Source organism: Melanerpes formicivorus, unplaced genomic scaffold, assembly GCF_026170545.1.
Source record: "Melanerpes formicivorus ecotype bairdi unplaced genomic scaffold, bMelFor1.0.p_v2 SCAF_19, whole genome shotgun sequence".
Lineage (NCBI taxonomy): Eukaryota > Metazoa > Chordata > Aves > Piciformes > Picidae > Melanerpes > Melanerpes formicivorus.
Genome location: NW_027142371.1, coordinates 8,506,813 through 8,522,944, shown reverse-complemented (window position 1 = coordinate 8,522,944; position 16,132 = coordinate 8,506,813). Strand labels below are relative to the sequence as shown.

The 16,132-nt window shown below is 48.0% G+C and overlaps 1 protein-coding gene across 1 annotated transcript; it reads right to left on the bottom strand.

Annotated features, from left to right (window-relative positions):
- Positions 1-203: 203 nt before the first annotated feature.
- Positions 204-15,692, bottom strand: RBM38 (RNA binding motif protein 38). The gene is made up of 4 exons (XM_068149998.1): positions 15,306-15,692; positions 14,478-14,601; positions 13,837-13,891; positions 204-1,736 (listed from the first exon to the last, which is right to left on the bottom strand). The coding sequence occupies exons 1-4, from the start codon at positions 15,471-15,473 to the stop codon at positions 1,436-1,438; spliced, it is 648 nt and encodes a 215-aa protein (XP_068006099.1). The 5' UTR covers positions 15,474-15,692; the 3' UTR covers positions 204-1,435.
- Between the last annotated feature and the right edge of the window lie 440 nt (positions 15,693-16,132).

Genomic DNA, 16,132 nt, shown 5'->3' with positions numbered 1-16,132 from the left:
CATGCCCTGCCCATGCAGTGCAGTGCTGGGTCAGGATGCAGGCAAAGGCTCTTGCCAGCCTCTCTGCACTGCACAACACATACTCCCAGCCCACCAGGAGCCCGTTCTGCTGGGTGACAGCTCAGTGTAGCCAGCCCATGTCAGTTTGAAAGTACTCCCTAGTGGACTTCAGCCAAGCAAACAGGGTACCATACAGTACTGAATCATTTTAAAAGTTAAAATAGTTTATTGCTGTTCTTTGTAGAAATGCACTTAACTTACATCATCTGTTCTCTTCCTTTATTTGGCTGCTGGATTATAGGCATAAAAAGGTCACGTTTACCCATTTGTTCAGAGACACAAACACCTTTCCTCTCTCTCTTGCTCCACCTCATGCTATTCTCCTAAGCTTCACTGACCAACAGCCCCCAATCTGCTTCACATAAATACTGTAAATGTCTCCATAGGTTGCAGCATTGTAACAAAGGATCTACCAAAGTAGACAAAATGTTCAGTATTCTTGGTTTGTTTGTTTGTTTTTTTTTTGCATTTAAAAATATACCTAAATTTGAGATCATCTTAACAGAGTAACAATTACCATAAGAAAATAGTACAGTGCGTTGACTAAAGGAATATCCTGCTCTCCTTCAAGCCAATATTCCCTTTTGCATGTTGAAGTGATTCAGCAATTACTTGTAAGAACTTTGTACCTACATACAATAATTTAGTAAAAGGAGAATTAAACAAGGCAGATACTTACTACTATTCTTCCGTCTGCAGTTCACAGCTCATGCGAATAAAATCGCAATAAATATTAAAAAATAGGTTTTCTTTCCTTTTTTTTTTTTCTTTTCTTTTTTGTTTTCCTGTAAGGCATCTCTGAGTATTACAAAGTTTTTGTACAACCAAAAAAAAAAAAACAACAATAAAATGAAAATAAGATTGCTCTTTTCCACGTTCTCCGAGTACCTCAACGGTAAAGAAGAGGATTTCAGGGTTGGATGAGGAAGGAAAGGGCAGATTGGGGTTAGGGGCAGAGAGAGACCATGGCGGGATGGGAAGCAGACCGCAATGTGTGCAAGAATCTGGAGGGTTTTTTTTTCCCCTGTGAAACATTTCAGTCACTTTTGGAACATCTTCAAGACAGTATCTGTCCAGACTGCAGGAAAAAAAAAACCCCAACAAAAAATAACCCCCCCCCAAAAACCAACTTACCAGAAGTCCATTTTTGTAAGCACAGTCAGACTGCACCGTGGGTTTGCCCTTAACACTATAAATAGCTCAGGTATGGATATGCACCTGTGTGAAGGGGGTAAAGGGATGGGGTGGTTTATTTCTCTTTTTGTTTGTCGTTGCTTTGTTTCTTTCCTTGTTTCCTTGTCGCTGCTTTTCTTGTCCTAGTCATATCCTACCACTGTAAGAGATTGTCCTCGGTGGCGAAGGCATGGGCAGGGCCTCACTGCATGCGGTCAGGCTGCAGCTGCTGGGGCTGGTACTGCACGAAGGCGGTGGTGGGAGCTGCTGGGTTGCTGGCGGTGATGGGAGGCTGGACTGCGCCCGTGTAGCCATATCCCACGAAGCCGGCAGCAGGGGAGGCGGCGTAGGGGTACTGATCATAGGCAGCTGTGGTGTACTGGGAATAGGCTTGGCTGGCGGCGGTGTAGTCGATGTAGGGAGACGTGATGGACTGCACAGGGGTAGGGATCACCACGCTGGGCTGGATGATAGCTTGGGGGTAAACATAGTGAGGCGTGAGTCTGGGGAGGCAAAAGGAGAGAGTCAGCAAGGAGTTGGGCTCCCTCCAGCCTGCATGTCCTGCTCCTTCACCCCCAAATTCATGTGCATCAGCCACAGAAACAGTGCTGCCCGACAGTGCTGCCCTCAAATGAGGGGTGCTGCTCCGGGTGAGGGCAATGAAAAGCAAACACTCCTAGATCCCAAGAGTGGAAGTAGTGCAAGGTGAAGCATGGAAGGCAAGAACAGACACACACCCTGGTAACCATGTCTTGTACCTTCCACTATCCAGGCTGCTGGTCTTCAAGGTAACCTCCCTAGATGTCTACAACACAGCCCTTGCCTAACTGGGTCACCACATCTCCCTGGCCTCCACATTCCCTGCCTTTCCCTGCATGTGTCCATATCCTCCAGATCCACATTTCCCCTGCACTGCACAAACCCTGGGAAAGGTTCCCGAGAAACCACAGCCCCTACTTGGCACCTCCCAGCAGCCAGGACATCAGGTTATGCTTCTGTTGTCCCACCAACATAGCATCCCACCAGGGATGACCATTGCCCCCAGGCACAGCTGCAGGCATTCCAGCTTGCCAGCTGTTATCAGTTACCACACATTCAAGCCTGTGTTTCCATAACACTGGGTGTCTGGGGCAATGCTACAGGGTGCTTGTTGCAAAACACAAGAGATTAAATTCTGGTTTTCTTCCCTTCAGCAACACTGCTCAGTAGTGACTGTGCCAGCAGCTCCTGACCCAGCAGCAATGCCCACGTGCTCCATGAGCTTCCACATCCAGGCTCTGTGGCCAGCCAGGCCCTGGCATTTCCTCTGCCCTTTCAGTGCAGCTCCTAAAGCCCCAGCTCATTTGTCCCTGCCCTGAAGTAGCCATGCTGCCGAGAGGAACTTAACATGACCCCACACAATTAAAGTCTATTGACTGAAAGATCCCAGAGATGATTAATGCAGGACCCAGTAATTTGCTAGAAACTCCTGATGGAGGGGGGGGAAGAAAAGAAAAGGGCAGCAAAATGAAAGGACTGTAATTTCCACAGGGCCCACAAGAAGCTTCAATGACCAACAACTGGGCAAATCTGAAGGTGTAGACCCATCCACACAAACTGTTGTGGGCCAGACAAAAACGGGCAATCACACATCAACCACAGAGTGCAAACAGGATCTACCTGCATGGCCCTTGGCTGCTCTACTGTGCACAAGCTTGACAGATTTGGGGCTTAAGAAACATGGGAGTGCAGATTGTCACCAGCAGACACGGGCCACTGATGGATCAGTCACGTGCACCCCAAAAAAGTGCACACTCTGGAGAAGGTCTCTTTGGCCAGCTGCTTGCTGAATCGTTTAAGGCAACAGCATGAACCAAAAGCCATCCTCTGGAGAGCTCATTCCACCCTGCCCCCAACCCCAAGTCGTTTAGGCAAGCAAAAAAGAAAACCAAGGTAAAACTCTGCAGAGAGCTTATGTAGATTCAAATATTTTGGGGATTTTTGTGTGGATGTGTGACAGCACATTGTCAACCAACCACTTTTCAAAGCCTCCCACTAGCTTTTCACAAGACAGGCCTGTATGTGCCTGAACTACTCTTTAAAGATGAGCTCAGCTGCCTGGGCAGAGGAGATCTTGCCCACTTGCCCATCTGAGCTCTGGGTCTGAAAACCCCAGCTGACTTCCCATGACCAAATGCTCTGGTGCTTCATGGCCCCTTGTAGCCAGGACTGGGCACTTCTGCTGGGTGGGTCACTGGCTGCCCTCATTATACACAAGGCTCTGTCCTAGGTCTCAGCCACCACCTACAACATACCAGCGTCCAACTGGGGCTGGTCTCTCCTACCCAGCAGCTATGGGGCTGTTTCCTTTTGCTTTGCAACCAGCTCTGAATGCTGCTAACCTGCTCTTCAGGCAGGAGAAAGGCTTCCCACAAACAAGGACTCATCTGAGCTGAATTTTCTCTCATTTTCCCACTCACGTATGCTCTTTGTTTTGTTTTTTTATCTTGAGGCAATTTGCACAATGAGAGAATGAGTGTTCTCTTCTCTGCACCCCTCCAGCAATGCTGCTGCCTCCAAAACCAGGGTTGTTAGATATATAGAGGCCACCTCAAAAGGAGCATCACTAGGAACAGCAGCCATCTCTCCTAAGGAACTGGGCCTAGCCCCAGCCCAGAGGTTTTCACCCTTAGGCACTAGGGTTTCATTTTGTTTCATTTTGTGTTTAAACAACACAGAGGTACAACACTGCTTCTCTCAGCCTGCCAGAGTCTGGGGGAAGCTTTCACAGAATCACAGAATGCTTTTGCAGAGGCATTCCCTGGCACTGGCCCATGTAACCCTTAGGGGTGACATGAGTTGACCCCACACACACCTCTTGATCTACCCCTTTGAGTTTGGACTACAGCCTGCATCCTGGATTGCTGATGGATGCTCTGGCTGCTTGTTGCTTCTCCCTATATGTGGCATCCCACAAATACAACAAAAATCAAATGCACAGTCCCCACACTCCTGACTCACTGAAAAACAGGAGCAGAAGCTGGAAGGAGCAGGAGCTGGGAAGGAGCACTTTTCCTGTACAGAGGCACTGAGCCTCTGCCTGCAAAATGACCAGGAGGACATTGAGAGCCCCAGAGCTATCCAGCCTGAGCATCATCCTGTGTGAACAGTTCTGCAGGTCACCCCTGTGTCCCTTGCTGTCACCCAGTTTCTCTTTGGAGGTTGCACACCACCCACATGTGAGGCTGCCAGGGTGAGTGCACACTCCCACTTCATCCCAAATAAACTCCACATGCTGGCTTTGCCATCACATGCACAGCTCCTCCAATGTGGGTTCCATGGTGTGCTCCAGAGAGACAGCAAATCTGCAACATCCTGCACTATTTTTTCCTCAGCAAGGAAAAATTCCAGCTCTTCAATGCTACTTTGAATAAAAAGCACCATTAGCTAGGAAGGCAATAAGAACTCCCCCACTCTGTTTCCAGAAATACATCCTGGCCCAATGCAGACACAAGCACACATCACACACCAAAGCTTACTGCACTAGGGGGGAAAAAAAGAAGAAAATCACACTCAGCAACTCCAGAATCTGCTTCTATGTAAAAGAGAAAGTTCTTTTGGCCTGTGGGGTTCTAATAATTTAGCTACAAATTTCAATCAAGATATTATGCAGTCTGGACTTCCAAATTAGGTGGCCAGATAGTAACTTATCGATCAAAACAAAACACACAACCCAAGCTAAGGTCACTTTGATGACTTGCAGCTACAAACAAAACAAACCAGTGCAGTACAATGAAGTTCTCTGCTGGCTATGTTTAGCACCCACAGAAAGTCTTAAAATGTTTTCCCCTCCCTTCCATTATTTCTGAAGAAGATCTTTCAGGAGAAGAAGGAAAAAAAGGCAGCTCTTTTGGCATCCTTTTTCTAGAAATCAGCAAACTCTAATCTGAATTTCTACAGAGTGAGTCACATCTGTGTTTTAAGAAGCTTTTCCCTTCCTCCCTCCCTGCAGTTTGTCTCCATCCCCCACAACTGGCTCTGCCAGCCAGAAGAGAACTTCATCTAGAACACACACAATGTGATTATAAAACATCAACCAAGCGATCAGCCATGGCCACCACACAGTCATCCTGTGAACAGCAGACATAGGAGATGCTTATGGCAATAAGATTAATCGTGGGCAAAGGCCACAAAACAATCGGTGTGGGCAAACCTAAGTCTAGAGCTGGCTGCAGGAGGGCCTCAGGAAGGCTGTGGAGGTGCAGGAGGGCAGCCGGGCCCCCAAGCTAGCCCATGCTCCTAACTACGTGGCACAATGCCACACTGCCCCAGCAGCCAAAATAGAAAGACAGAACAAAAGAAATGGTTACAGAGCCATTGGCAGAGGAGATGCAGGCTTGGCTTCTGCTTTTGCACTGCACAATATGAAGGGCAGAACAAAAGCAGCTCGTTTTGTGTAGTCCTGGGTGGAGATGTTCAAATGCATCAGGTGAGGCTTGCAGCTGCCAGCACCCTCAGCTCCAGGAGGTGCTGCCTGATGAAAGAGTGAAGTCTTTAAAACCTGCCTTCTCCTGGTTCTCCCCATTGCACTGGCTGGGCAGAGGTGGTTGGTGGGTATCCACAGCAGGCAGGCAGAAGGGACAAGTCAGATGGTGATGCATCCCACACCTCTTCCCAAACAGCAAGGAAGAGGAATAAGCTAATGAGGCCCTCTCCTCTCCCTCAGCTGCAGTTCTATCTGCCAGAGCTCACCTCAGAGGTGTCTTGTATATTTTATTGTACCAGATTTACACCTAAAACGTGTTTTAGCTGTACTTTCTTGGTGTTCCCCTATCCTGCAGGGCTTCCTGTGCATGAGCAACGAGCAACTCCTGCAAGCCTCACAGGTCTGGGAGGAACAGCAAGCAAGAGTTCCTGACCCCCTTGATCTCTGCTAGCCACAACGGGAGCTGGTTTCATTGCTTCTGGAGATGTGGGAGACAGGTGGAACCCTCTGAAAGGGGGACAGAGCATCACATAAACACTTTGGAAACAAGGAGGGGCACAAGGGCTCTTGGCAGTCTCACAGAGATCAGCACACAAATGCCACCGCCACGACCAGCCTTTTATTCCTTGAAGAATAAAAGAAAACAGAGCCCTTTGTGTCTGCCAGCAAAGGCACAAATTCTGGCATTTGACCCCAGGAATTTGTCCTCCATTTCCACTAGAGTTGATCCATTAGCTGCTACAGGGACACCCACACTGTCACAATGTGTGATGGCAGGCAGTGTCGGGCTTCAGTTGGTACTGCAGAACAAGCTGAGCACAGGCACAGCTGTCCACGACAATATGAAAACCACCTCTGGTGAAGTAACACCTCCCACCATAGCTCAGGTAACAGATTTGAGAGTGTATTTTGAAGTGGGTTCTTGAGTTTAAAGGCACCAAACAGAAGCTGTTCTGAGAAGCACACCCCAGCAACACCAAGGAACACAGCAGCAATCCAGGAGCTCCACACTTGAATTAGCAGTGCTGCCACACCACCTTGGAGCTGGTGATGCACAGGTATCCTGATGTAACTCATGCCCAAGATCATTCCTGAAGGACACTCCCAAGCCAGCACTCACCTCATGGAGCCACTTTAAGTAAACCTGTGTGGAGTGGTGGTAGGCTTGTCAGAACATACCATATGGGCCCCAGTCACAATGACAGGCTGTAGAAACATGAGAAATTCAGGTCCTGTTCTTAAATCCAGACATGATGAGGAAAGGCTACAGGCTAGAGCGTGGACAGGGCATTCCCTGCCTGTCAACAAGGACTTTTGCTCAGGGAGAAGATCACGTAGAGTTGATGCACCAACACTTCGGTGAAGATCAGTACATTCATTGTGCCTCAATCACTCTGCCACCCATCATCATTCACTGACAGGCTGGCTTTCAACCACTGACATGACAAATCTCTGAATCTTGAAACATCCTTTCTGAAGCTCATGAAAATGTTCTTTGAAATGTCAATGGCTTCTGCCTCATCAGCCAGATTGAAGTAGGACAAGGATGAACCCTTCAGCTCCATAGTACAGTATTTGACCTCACCTACTACACTATGACACAAACACAAAACAGCAAACCAACCAACACAACTTCTGCTCATCTTGTAACTAATTCATCTGTTTGACTTCTACTTGTCCTCTGGCCCTGTTTCCCTGTTGGGACCAAATGTCACCATACTGGTGGCAATCACGAAGGAACAACCTTCTGCAACAGACTGTCCCAAGTTGGAATCAGTACAAGAGGAAAAGTGAGTACATTTCAGTACTCAGCGATAACCTCTGCTGCTTGAGAAAGACACGTGCCAACTTAAGGGTACAAGAGCAATCCATCATTCCAATTTCTTTTCTTTTTGGAAGGAGAGAGAAAATTTAAGGAACAGGAAGTAATGTAGTAGCTGAGAACCTACCACAGCACAGCAACGTCCTCATTTTACAGTGTTAGCACATCTTGAGCTCACAATGCAACAAACTAAGGGCCCATAGCAGAGGAAGGTGGATCCCACAAAAACAAGGAAGAAGAAATGCCATCTACACCCCATAGCTGGTGCAGAGGTGTGTGGAAATAATAAATCAAATGAAAACAAAACAAAACAATTACAGACCACAGAGTGCATCTTCTCACAAACATCTAATCCTTCCTCTCAACTCAGAGTCCAACATTAACACGTTGAGCTCCACCATGAGCTAGTCAAGCTCAGTAATTCACAGCTTTATCCTCTGTATCTTACTTCCCCTGCATCCAAAGGGGAATAAAAAACATCCAAAACAGAGGCATGCTGGGCCACACCAAAAACAGTTTTGGAGAAGTAGGCTGAAAAAAAAACCCACTCAGGTAACAGGAGATACTATCTGCCTGAAATGAGAGCCATCTGGCACCAAGGAAAAAACCACATGGAAGTTTATCCACAACTAGTCAGCTATCCAGAAAAGGCAAAAACCCTCCTCTTTGAAGTTATCAGCACACCCAAACCAGAAATGAACTGACAGAAGAGACAGAAAATGCTTCACACCAGGGCACTACAGGAGATCAAGTCCCTCTGCATCAATGTGAGAAACCCCAGAGGATGGTAGATTCACCCTGTCCACACAGGAGGAAAACCAGAGGTCCTTAGTTAAAGGAATTCTGCCTTTAACCAAGCTTTCTAATTTTCTTCTGTAATTTTGAGAAAACCAAAGGCAGAAACATCTCTGAAGTCTTCTCAAGTACCTGGTAAGTGTTGGCATAATATACATTAAACCAACTACTTTCAGTGGGTCCATTTTTTATCAGACTTTCTTTACACATGATCCCTTTCACTGGCTTTAATTAAAACCATCCACATGTTTGATTTATCAAAAATGCTTTTTTTGGATAGAGGAAGTATTTTGAAGTAGAATGCTTAAGCTATGGCAGAAGCAATGAAATATCTATTTTTGATAAAAGATTACACTAAAAAAAAAATCACATAGTTTCTCAAACAAGAAATAAATTTCATTGTAAGAGTTTCAGTGATCGCTGCTGCCAGTTGTGCCTGAACCGTTCCAGAGTGTCCATGTCATCTCTTCCACACCATTCTGCAAGCTGGAATCATGGGGAGGGGATTGTAAGCCTGCCCCTGGCATGACTTTCCCAGCCTCCACTGCTTTGGCCAAGAACAGAGGCAGCAGCAGCTCAGCTATGACAGAGGGGAGCTGAAATGATCAAACCTGTCAACAGGGAAATTGCAGGGGACAACCGATCCTGTTTACAGGATTTAGAGACCAAGAAATAGGAGACTCAGTTTTAACTCTGAGGTCCACAACTTTTCATCTTTTGTGATCATAGAGTATATTTAGCTCTGGCATGTAGCTTGCTCCCATCTGTGGGGAACAAGTTCTTCATGTAAGTCATATTTAGAAGTGACCCAGTGTCCTTGCTACCAAATTATCAGCACAACTGTCTAGTTCCCTCGCTGGTGTTCTCAGCTCAGAAGCAGGCTGATCAGAGCAGCATTCATCATCTGAATTACTGGGCATGTGTTTAATACTCCAGAGTTAGGACCCAGTGTGTCAACAGCTGCCCAAAGGAAAGATGAGACCAAGCAGGAGCTGGACTGCTCTGAAAATTCAGATGCATGCATGAATCTGCCACACCACAACTACATGGCACCAGCCAGGTCAAAACAGGAGAACTTTACATCTGCTACTCCCCAGCTTCTGCAACAAATGGAATGGAATTAGGGCTGTGCTGCTTCTGAGGCCGCTCTTCTGCTGGTGAGCATGAAGAGCGAATCCACTGAATGTGATAGAATCATACAGAGACGACAGCACAACCCAAGTCAACTGTGATAAAGACAAAGCTAGAGCCAGCTCAGCTTGGCCCGCCATCACACACAGGTCTGTACCCTGACTGCACTAGAATGGCACATGGCACCCATCACCTGTCCCTTGCAAAATGTGTGCTGCTGCCTCAAGCTTGGCACACCACTTAAGTAGCCAAGTGCAAGGTCAACATATCAGATCATGCTCTCCCTTGTATTGTTCTGCAGGCCTGTACGGGATGCAGGACAGGAGCAAACCAAGCCCAAATACAAAACAAATTGCATACTGAGCCCTTTAGATCTGATACCAGCATTTGTTACCTTGAAGGAAATGTCCAAGAAAATTCATAAAGTCATCTAATCTATCTGTAAACACATGGCTACTCTTAAAAAACAAACAAACAAACAAAAAGAACCAAGAAAAAGAGCTCTGACTGGCAAGCATTTCATCTCAATAGCAGTAATCACAGCAGCTGAAGCAGTTTGGAAAATGGGTTTGACTGTTTCTTAGGAAATCACACCTCCCAAACCTTTCATGTTACTGGCACATGATCAACAACAGGTGCTGTGTACACCATCCCCAGGGAGCTCCTCATGAGCCAGGTTAGGGTCCTGCTGCCAGACAGTTCTTTGGTGCCAGTGCACCAAAGTTGGAAGTTGGAGCACAGGGAATGCCAGCTGACAGGGGCTGAACAGAGCAAGGCCAGAGTGTGCTGGTTTACAAAGCATAACCACAGAAAAGATGAAAGTTTGTTTCCTTCTATTTTTAACCCAATAGAGACGTTTTGAGGATAAACAGCTGCAAGGGAGGGTGGGCTGACACAAAGAGGGACTTTCTTCACATCTTAACCCCAACAACAGTACAATGACATTTCACCTCAGGTAAGTTTAACTTTCTGATACTGCCTGAAACCAAATGTGGACCAGAGTCTGAGGGTCAAGGACTTGCAGTGAGGTCTCTGGAGCAACATCTAACACGCAGATACAGGGAGAGCTAGATCCTGCTGCAAGAGACAGCTGCATGCTTCCAAGAGCTCAGTCCCTTACGCAGTCACTGGTAGATCTCCCACACAGATAGCTCCTCTGCTGAGGCACAGCCACAAGAATGCATCTGCCAGATGCTGCTCAAGTCCAGAGCAGCAAGCATAGCTAAGAGGAGGAGAACCTGGGAATCCCCATTCCCTGCACAGGCTCAAGCCCGTCTCAGACACTGGAGTCACAGAGAAAAGGACCAAGAGAGGGGCACCAAGCAGCTCTGCTACATCACCATGTTCTACTCCTGGTCAAGGGTCTACACAATCGCTCCTACCAGCTTCCAAGAAGTTTCATATGTTTCTCAGAATTTCTTAAAAGGCACATTGCTGCAGGAAGAGAGCTCCAAAGCTCTCCCCCCTTCTCTGACTGTGTGAGCACAGCTCTGTGCTGGCTGCAGGAACATGCTGCGGTATCATCAGCTGCCTCCCAGCAAAGCAGTCTGTAAGCTCCAGGCTAAGCCCTCAGGCCTAATGCTGCTTCCCTAAACTCAGAAACCAGATCTCTGAGTCACCCTGACACAGATGCCTCCTTTGCCTTGCACTACTGTTAAGATCTCAGGTTATGACAATCTCGAGACTGCTTTTCAAACCAGGATTTACTATCGACTCCGTGCTGTCTGCTGTGTGAGTGCCTCCCCAGCCGGGACAGCAGGAGGAAGGAGAAAGGCTCTTCATGGTTTCTCTTTCTGTTCCGCATACCCCAGGCAGCATTTACAGCTGCATTTGGGTGCCTGGGGCTGGGGGGAAACCTTCAGTTTATAAATAAACCTTACTGATGTTTGGGTAATTTTCATAGTTTCCATTCATTTCAGCTTTCACCAAAACCTGCATTTTGTGGCTTGACAGCTGGAACATGACTGGCTGATTTTCTCTTATTTAACTTCCTAGCAGTTAATGGGATGCTCATTTATGCCAGGTTCAACTTGCACACCTAGAATCCCATGTCCCATAACAACGGGTCTTTGGAAACCACATGCCAACCCCTTGTCGCAATCACTTGTGGAGACAGGAACTACAGGAGGGAGAACCAGGCAACATCTTACACTATAGGCAAAGCAGACAACTTACTGAGCTTCACTTGGGGAAGGTCAGGATGCACCTCTCACTGTGCAGAGTAAATGGGCAACAGCAATTTGATAAAGCTTTCAAAGGCAGACAGACCTTGATAAACTCCTTGTCCATCCCACAAAAAGCCAAGGAAATTGTGGGCTCAAAGGAATGTAAGAGTGGACCTTGGCCGGCTCTTAATTTTGCTGGTCCACTGATGAGACAAAACAGGGAACTGGCAGCCAATCTCTGTTGATTGACTGAGCACCTGATGCTTTGCTCAGAAGCAAGAGAGCAACTCCAGTCATGGTGTTCAGGTAAGTGGCTCCCTATTTTGTCAAGTCTACATTTCTAGTGACTGCTGCTGAATGCAATGAAACTGTTTACGGATGCTTGCAAATAATGATATATAATCCTCTCCCTCCAACCCTCCAGTTCTCCTGGTTCCTGTCTCTTGGCAACTGATAAATAATTTATAGTGCTCTCTGCTGTATGTGCTAACTGCAGCTCTGCTGGTTTAATGATGAAACCAATGCCTAAGAACTGGAACAGTAACTGTCTAGATCACAAGGAACATGCAGTTAGTTGATACTCCTGCATGTAAAACCCAAAGCAAACTGTTCAGAAAGAGAAATTGGGTTTTCCAGAGCTGCAGGGCTGCAGCTGCTAGGTAGGAAGGGCACCCACAGAACAGCAGATTATCTTCAAGAGGAACAGGCACACACCATCACTCCTGCCAGCACCAGAAGTTTAACACGTTTCACCATTTTGCTTTTGTCTGTTAGCACGCATTGAAAAACTCTTTAACAGGCTGGCTTTAATATCAACTTTCTGTGCAATATGAAAAACCTCTAGGCTTCACATCTTGACAGTACTGCTGCTGCCTACTTCATAGGCTAAGGCAGTTATTGTAGCTCCTATGCAAAGAGAGCTATTAAAATGCAGCATCTTGTCTGTGTAACTAGCAGGGCTCTTGCACCGAAAAAAAAAGACTGTTCATTTCATGACAGATGTTCCTTGGGTCTTTCCAGCAGAGCCATAAACACTTAGGAAAACTGGCATGTTTGAACCATACACAGCACTCGTACACTGGGTGTGCACTATTGTGGCAACATAGTCTCTTACATCCACAAACTCACTAGAACGAGATTACCCAGGCAGCTGGCAACTGCAGCCATGAGGACAGAGGAGTGAAAGTTTCTGTTTTGTTGTTAGTAGATTTTTTTCTTTTAAAGAATAAAAACAAACCAAAGCAAAGCACACACACACAAAATCAACACTCCCCCCCAAAAAACCACAAGCAGAGAGCAGGAAAGGGCTGAAGGGCTTCTGTTGACAAAGGCAAAAATCCCATCTATTTATATTAGAGTCACACAAAACCCACAACAGAGCAGTGCTCAAAAGCTTTAAAAAAAGACATTTAAATGCACCTACTTTCTTAATGCTCTCAGAAAATAATAATAACCCCCCCCTATCAATATTCACTTTCTGAAATGGTGTAAAAAAAGAACTGCATCAATCATTAAACAGTTAAATGAAGGCAGTATGACAGTCACTATTGTTCTCGTGAAGCACACTTGTCTTTTGCCGAGCAGCTGCCAGATCCTATTAGATGTATAAAAAGAGGACTTTTCTAACCGAGTAGGGATGGTATAAGCTATTGAAAACAGCAGACAAAAGCCCACTTTTGCAGCCTATTCAAGCCTTGTATAACATCTGTCCAAAATCAATTTTTGACCTAATGTTACTTTCATTAAGTAACAGACTTTGGTTCCAATGCAATTTGTTTTCTAGGATAAAACTGTACTCTGAACATTACTACGTGGGAAATGGCACAGAGGAAGCACAAGATCTTACTTAAGATACATGAGAACAGAATTTGCTTAATTGCTTTGACACCTTAAGTATTATAATAGAGAAACTATTTTCCATTTATTTGAATGCCCGTGAATTCTTGAAGTTGGCAAAGCAGCAAGCACTGCACTGGGTTTATTATGACTAAGACTTACTGAAGATAAAGGAGGATCTTTGGGAATTACATTAAAGTTGACAAATGCAGAGAAATTCCGAAATCTTCACCAGAAATAAAGCACTCCCAACATTAGCAACAGCTGTTAAAACTGTCCACTCTTGACAGCTATGTGATTGGGGTTTTTTTCCCACACATTTTAAATAACGAGGCAGTTGATTCATGAATTTGATTTCAAACAGACTGTTAAGAAACATTTCCACTTACCCAAAGGGTCTCTGAATGAAGGCTGGATGGAGCTGCTGCACACCTATGGTAAAACCTGAAAACAAAAGTCAGAGAAAAAGGAATATTAATGAACAGCATGCATTGTACCATTCCACTCACATTATCCAGGCACATTTATCCCTCAGACCACACGTACGTGCATTTTGTCCGCTATGCGTGTGAGCAAATTCAGAGCCCCACATAGAAGTAAGCAGTGTGTGTGATAAATACAAGGACCAGATGGGAAATCAGACTGGAGAAGAGTGTGAAAGTGCTGCCATGGAACAGTGGGATATAACGCTTTGTTTTACGCACTGGGCCCTGTGGCCAAAGGATGGAATGATGAAAGTGATCTGTCAATACTGACGCAAAGAACATGATAACAAAACCAGACTAGCCATGGAAGAAAAGAGCTTTGACTCAGTTATATGAACTTAGGTGCACAACATGAGTTTAACTGGGACAAGCAAGAAAATATGGAAGAGAGGCAACTGGACTATACAGTATCCTCAGTCAACAATCAGAACTGTGAGTGATGAGCACACATCATCAGATCAGGTGATTCCAGCCTGAGCAACTTGTTTCCTTGTCTTGCAAGTTATTCTAATATATAGAGAGATGAGATCTCCTGGATGCCTCACCAGTTTGAATACTTCTTGGTTTTGCTCCCAAATATGCCAGGTTGACGTTTGCTTTCCTGCCATCGATGATGGGGTTGGGGTCTTTGCATGCTCTTTCAGCTGCAGCTCTGTCTGCCATGGTCACCTGAAATTAAGCAACAGCCTTGTTTATAGCAACAGCACTTTATAAACACTCCAGCAACAGGCACTAAGTGGAGTTTATTTATTGTTCTATTTCGGATCGGGAACTAAACTCCTCTAAGCAGCGAGATGGGAAAGGCTCCTGGGGACTTGACAGAAAAGAGGGCTCCCCCCTCGCACAGTTACTCTGTTGGGCTGTCGCCAGTTGTTTTCCCGTGCTTTTCCACCTCCTCCCCTCTGCGGTTGGAAGAAGTTGGTGGAACCAGTCCCAGGACTCCCGAAGCAGCGGCATTTGAGGGGGCTGGCAGCTGCCGATTACGGTGCTAAGCGAGGGCTCGGCTCGCCGCTATGAAGCCCGCAAAGAAACAAGGCGACAGGACCGAGGGAAGGTGCTGAAATGAACGGCACGATCGCGGCGGGTATGGAGGGTGTCCCCCACCGAGGGACCTTCCTCCCGGGCCCCCTGCCCCAGCTTTTGTCCTGGCCGAGCCACCCCGCTCCCGCTCGCACTAGGCATACCCTCTTCGGGCCCCATCGCAGCAACGGGACGGGCGACAGCACCGAGCTACTCCGGAGTGGGTCTGGCGGCCCGGGGACTCCGCTGTCAGCCCCCATCGCCGGGGCGTGGCGGGGGGAGCAGCAGCGCCGCCCGGCCCGTCGGGAAGTGGAGCGGGACGGAGGGGCGCAAACGCGAGGAGCGACACTTACAAAGCCATATCCCCGGGATTTGCCCGTCTGCCGGTCGGTGATCACCACCGCCTCCTCGATGTCCCCGAAGACCTCGAAGTACTTCCTGAGGGAGGAGTCGGTGGTGTGGTAGGGCAGCCCCCCGACGAAGATCTTGGTGAAGGTGGTGTCCTTCTGCACGGTGTGCATGGTGCCGGGCGCGGCCGGTCACAGCCGGCATCCACCCCGCGCCGCCGGCGACGAGAAGAAACACCCCCACACCACCCCTCGGAGCCCCCACGGCGGCCGAAGGGAGCGGGGCAGCGGCTGGCTGCCAGGGGCCTACAGCCGGTTCATGGCCGCGCTTTGTCCCGGGAGCGCGGGCGGCACCGCGCCCTCCCGCCGGTGCCGGTGAGTAGCGGCCGCCCGCTGCAGCCGCCGCCTTTGTAGGGCCGCGCCCGCCCCGCCCCGTTCCGCCCCGCTCCGCGCAGGGGTGCTCGGGGCGCGTAGTCCGGTACCGCGGCCCTGACGGTGGGCGGCCCTGCGAGGGATCGCCGAGACCAGCGGCCAGTCCCCCTACGGCGGCAGAGCTGTCCCCGACCCAGCCGTGGAGCTCCCTCGCTCCACAGGGAGTGGCCCCGCGGGCCGTGCCGTCCATGCACACAGAACACCCTGCGGGCACTGGGGCCCCCGCCGGGCCCTGCAGATGCCCGGGGTGCCCTGCGGGCGCCCCCTCAGTCCAAGCCTATCCCAGACTACAAGTCCCGGCGGCTCCCGGGGATACCCAGGGGTACAGGTGGGAGGTGAAGGCGAGGTGACTGCTCCCGCGGGAGCCCGCCAAAGAAACCCGCCTCGAAATAGTTTGTTTT

Excerpts from the sequence above, each read along its gene's own strand:
- RBM38 (XM_068149998.1), bottom strand. The coding sequence starts at position 15,473 with ATGCACACCGTGCAGAAGGACACCACCTTCACCAAGATCTTCGTCGGG. Across the intron at positions 14,602-15,305 it reads AATCCCGGGGATATGGCTTT|GTGACCATGGCAGACAGAGC; the intron begins GTAAGTGTCGCT and ends GCTTAATTTCAG. Across the intron at positions 13,892-14,477 it reads ACCAAGAAGTATTCAAACTG|GTTTTACCATAGGTGTGCAG; the intron begins GTGAGGCATCCA and ends TTTTGTTTTCAG.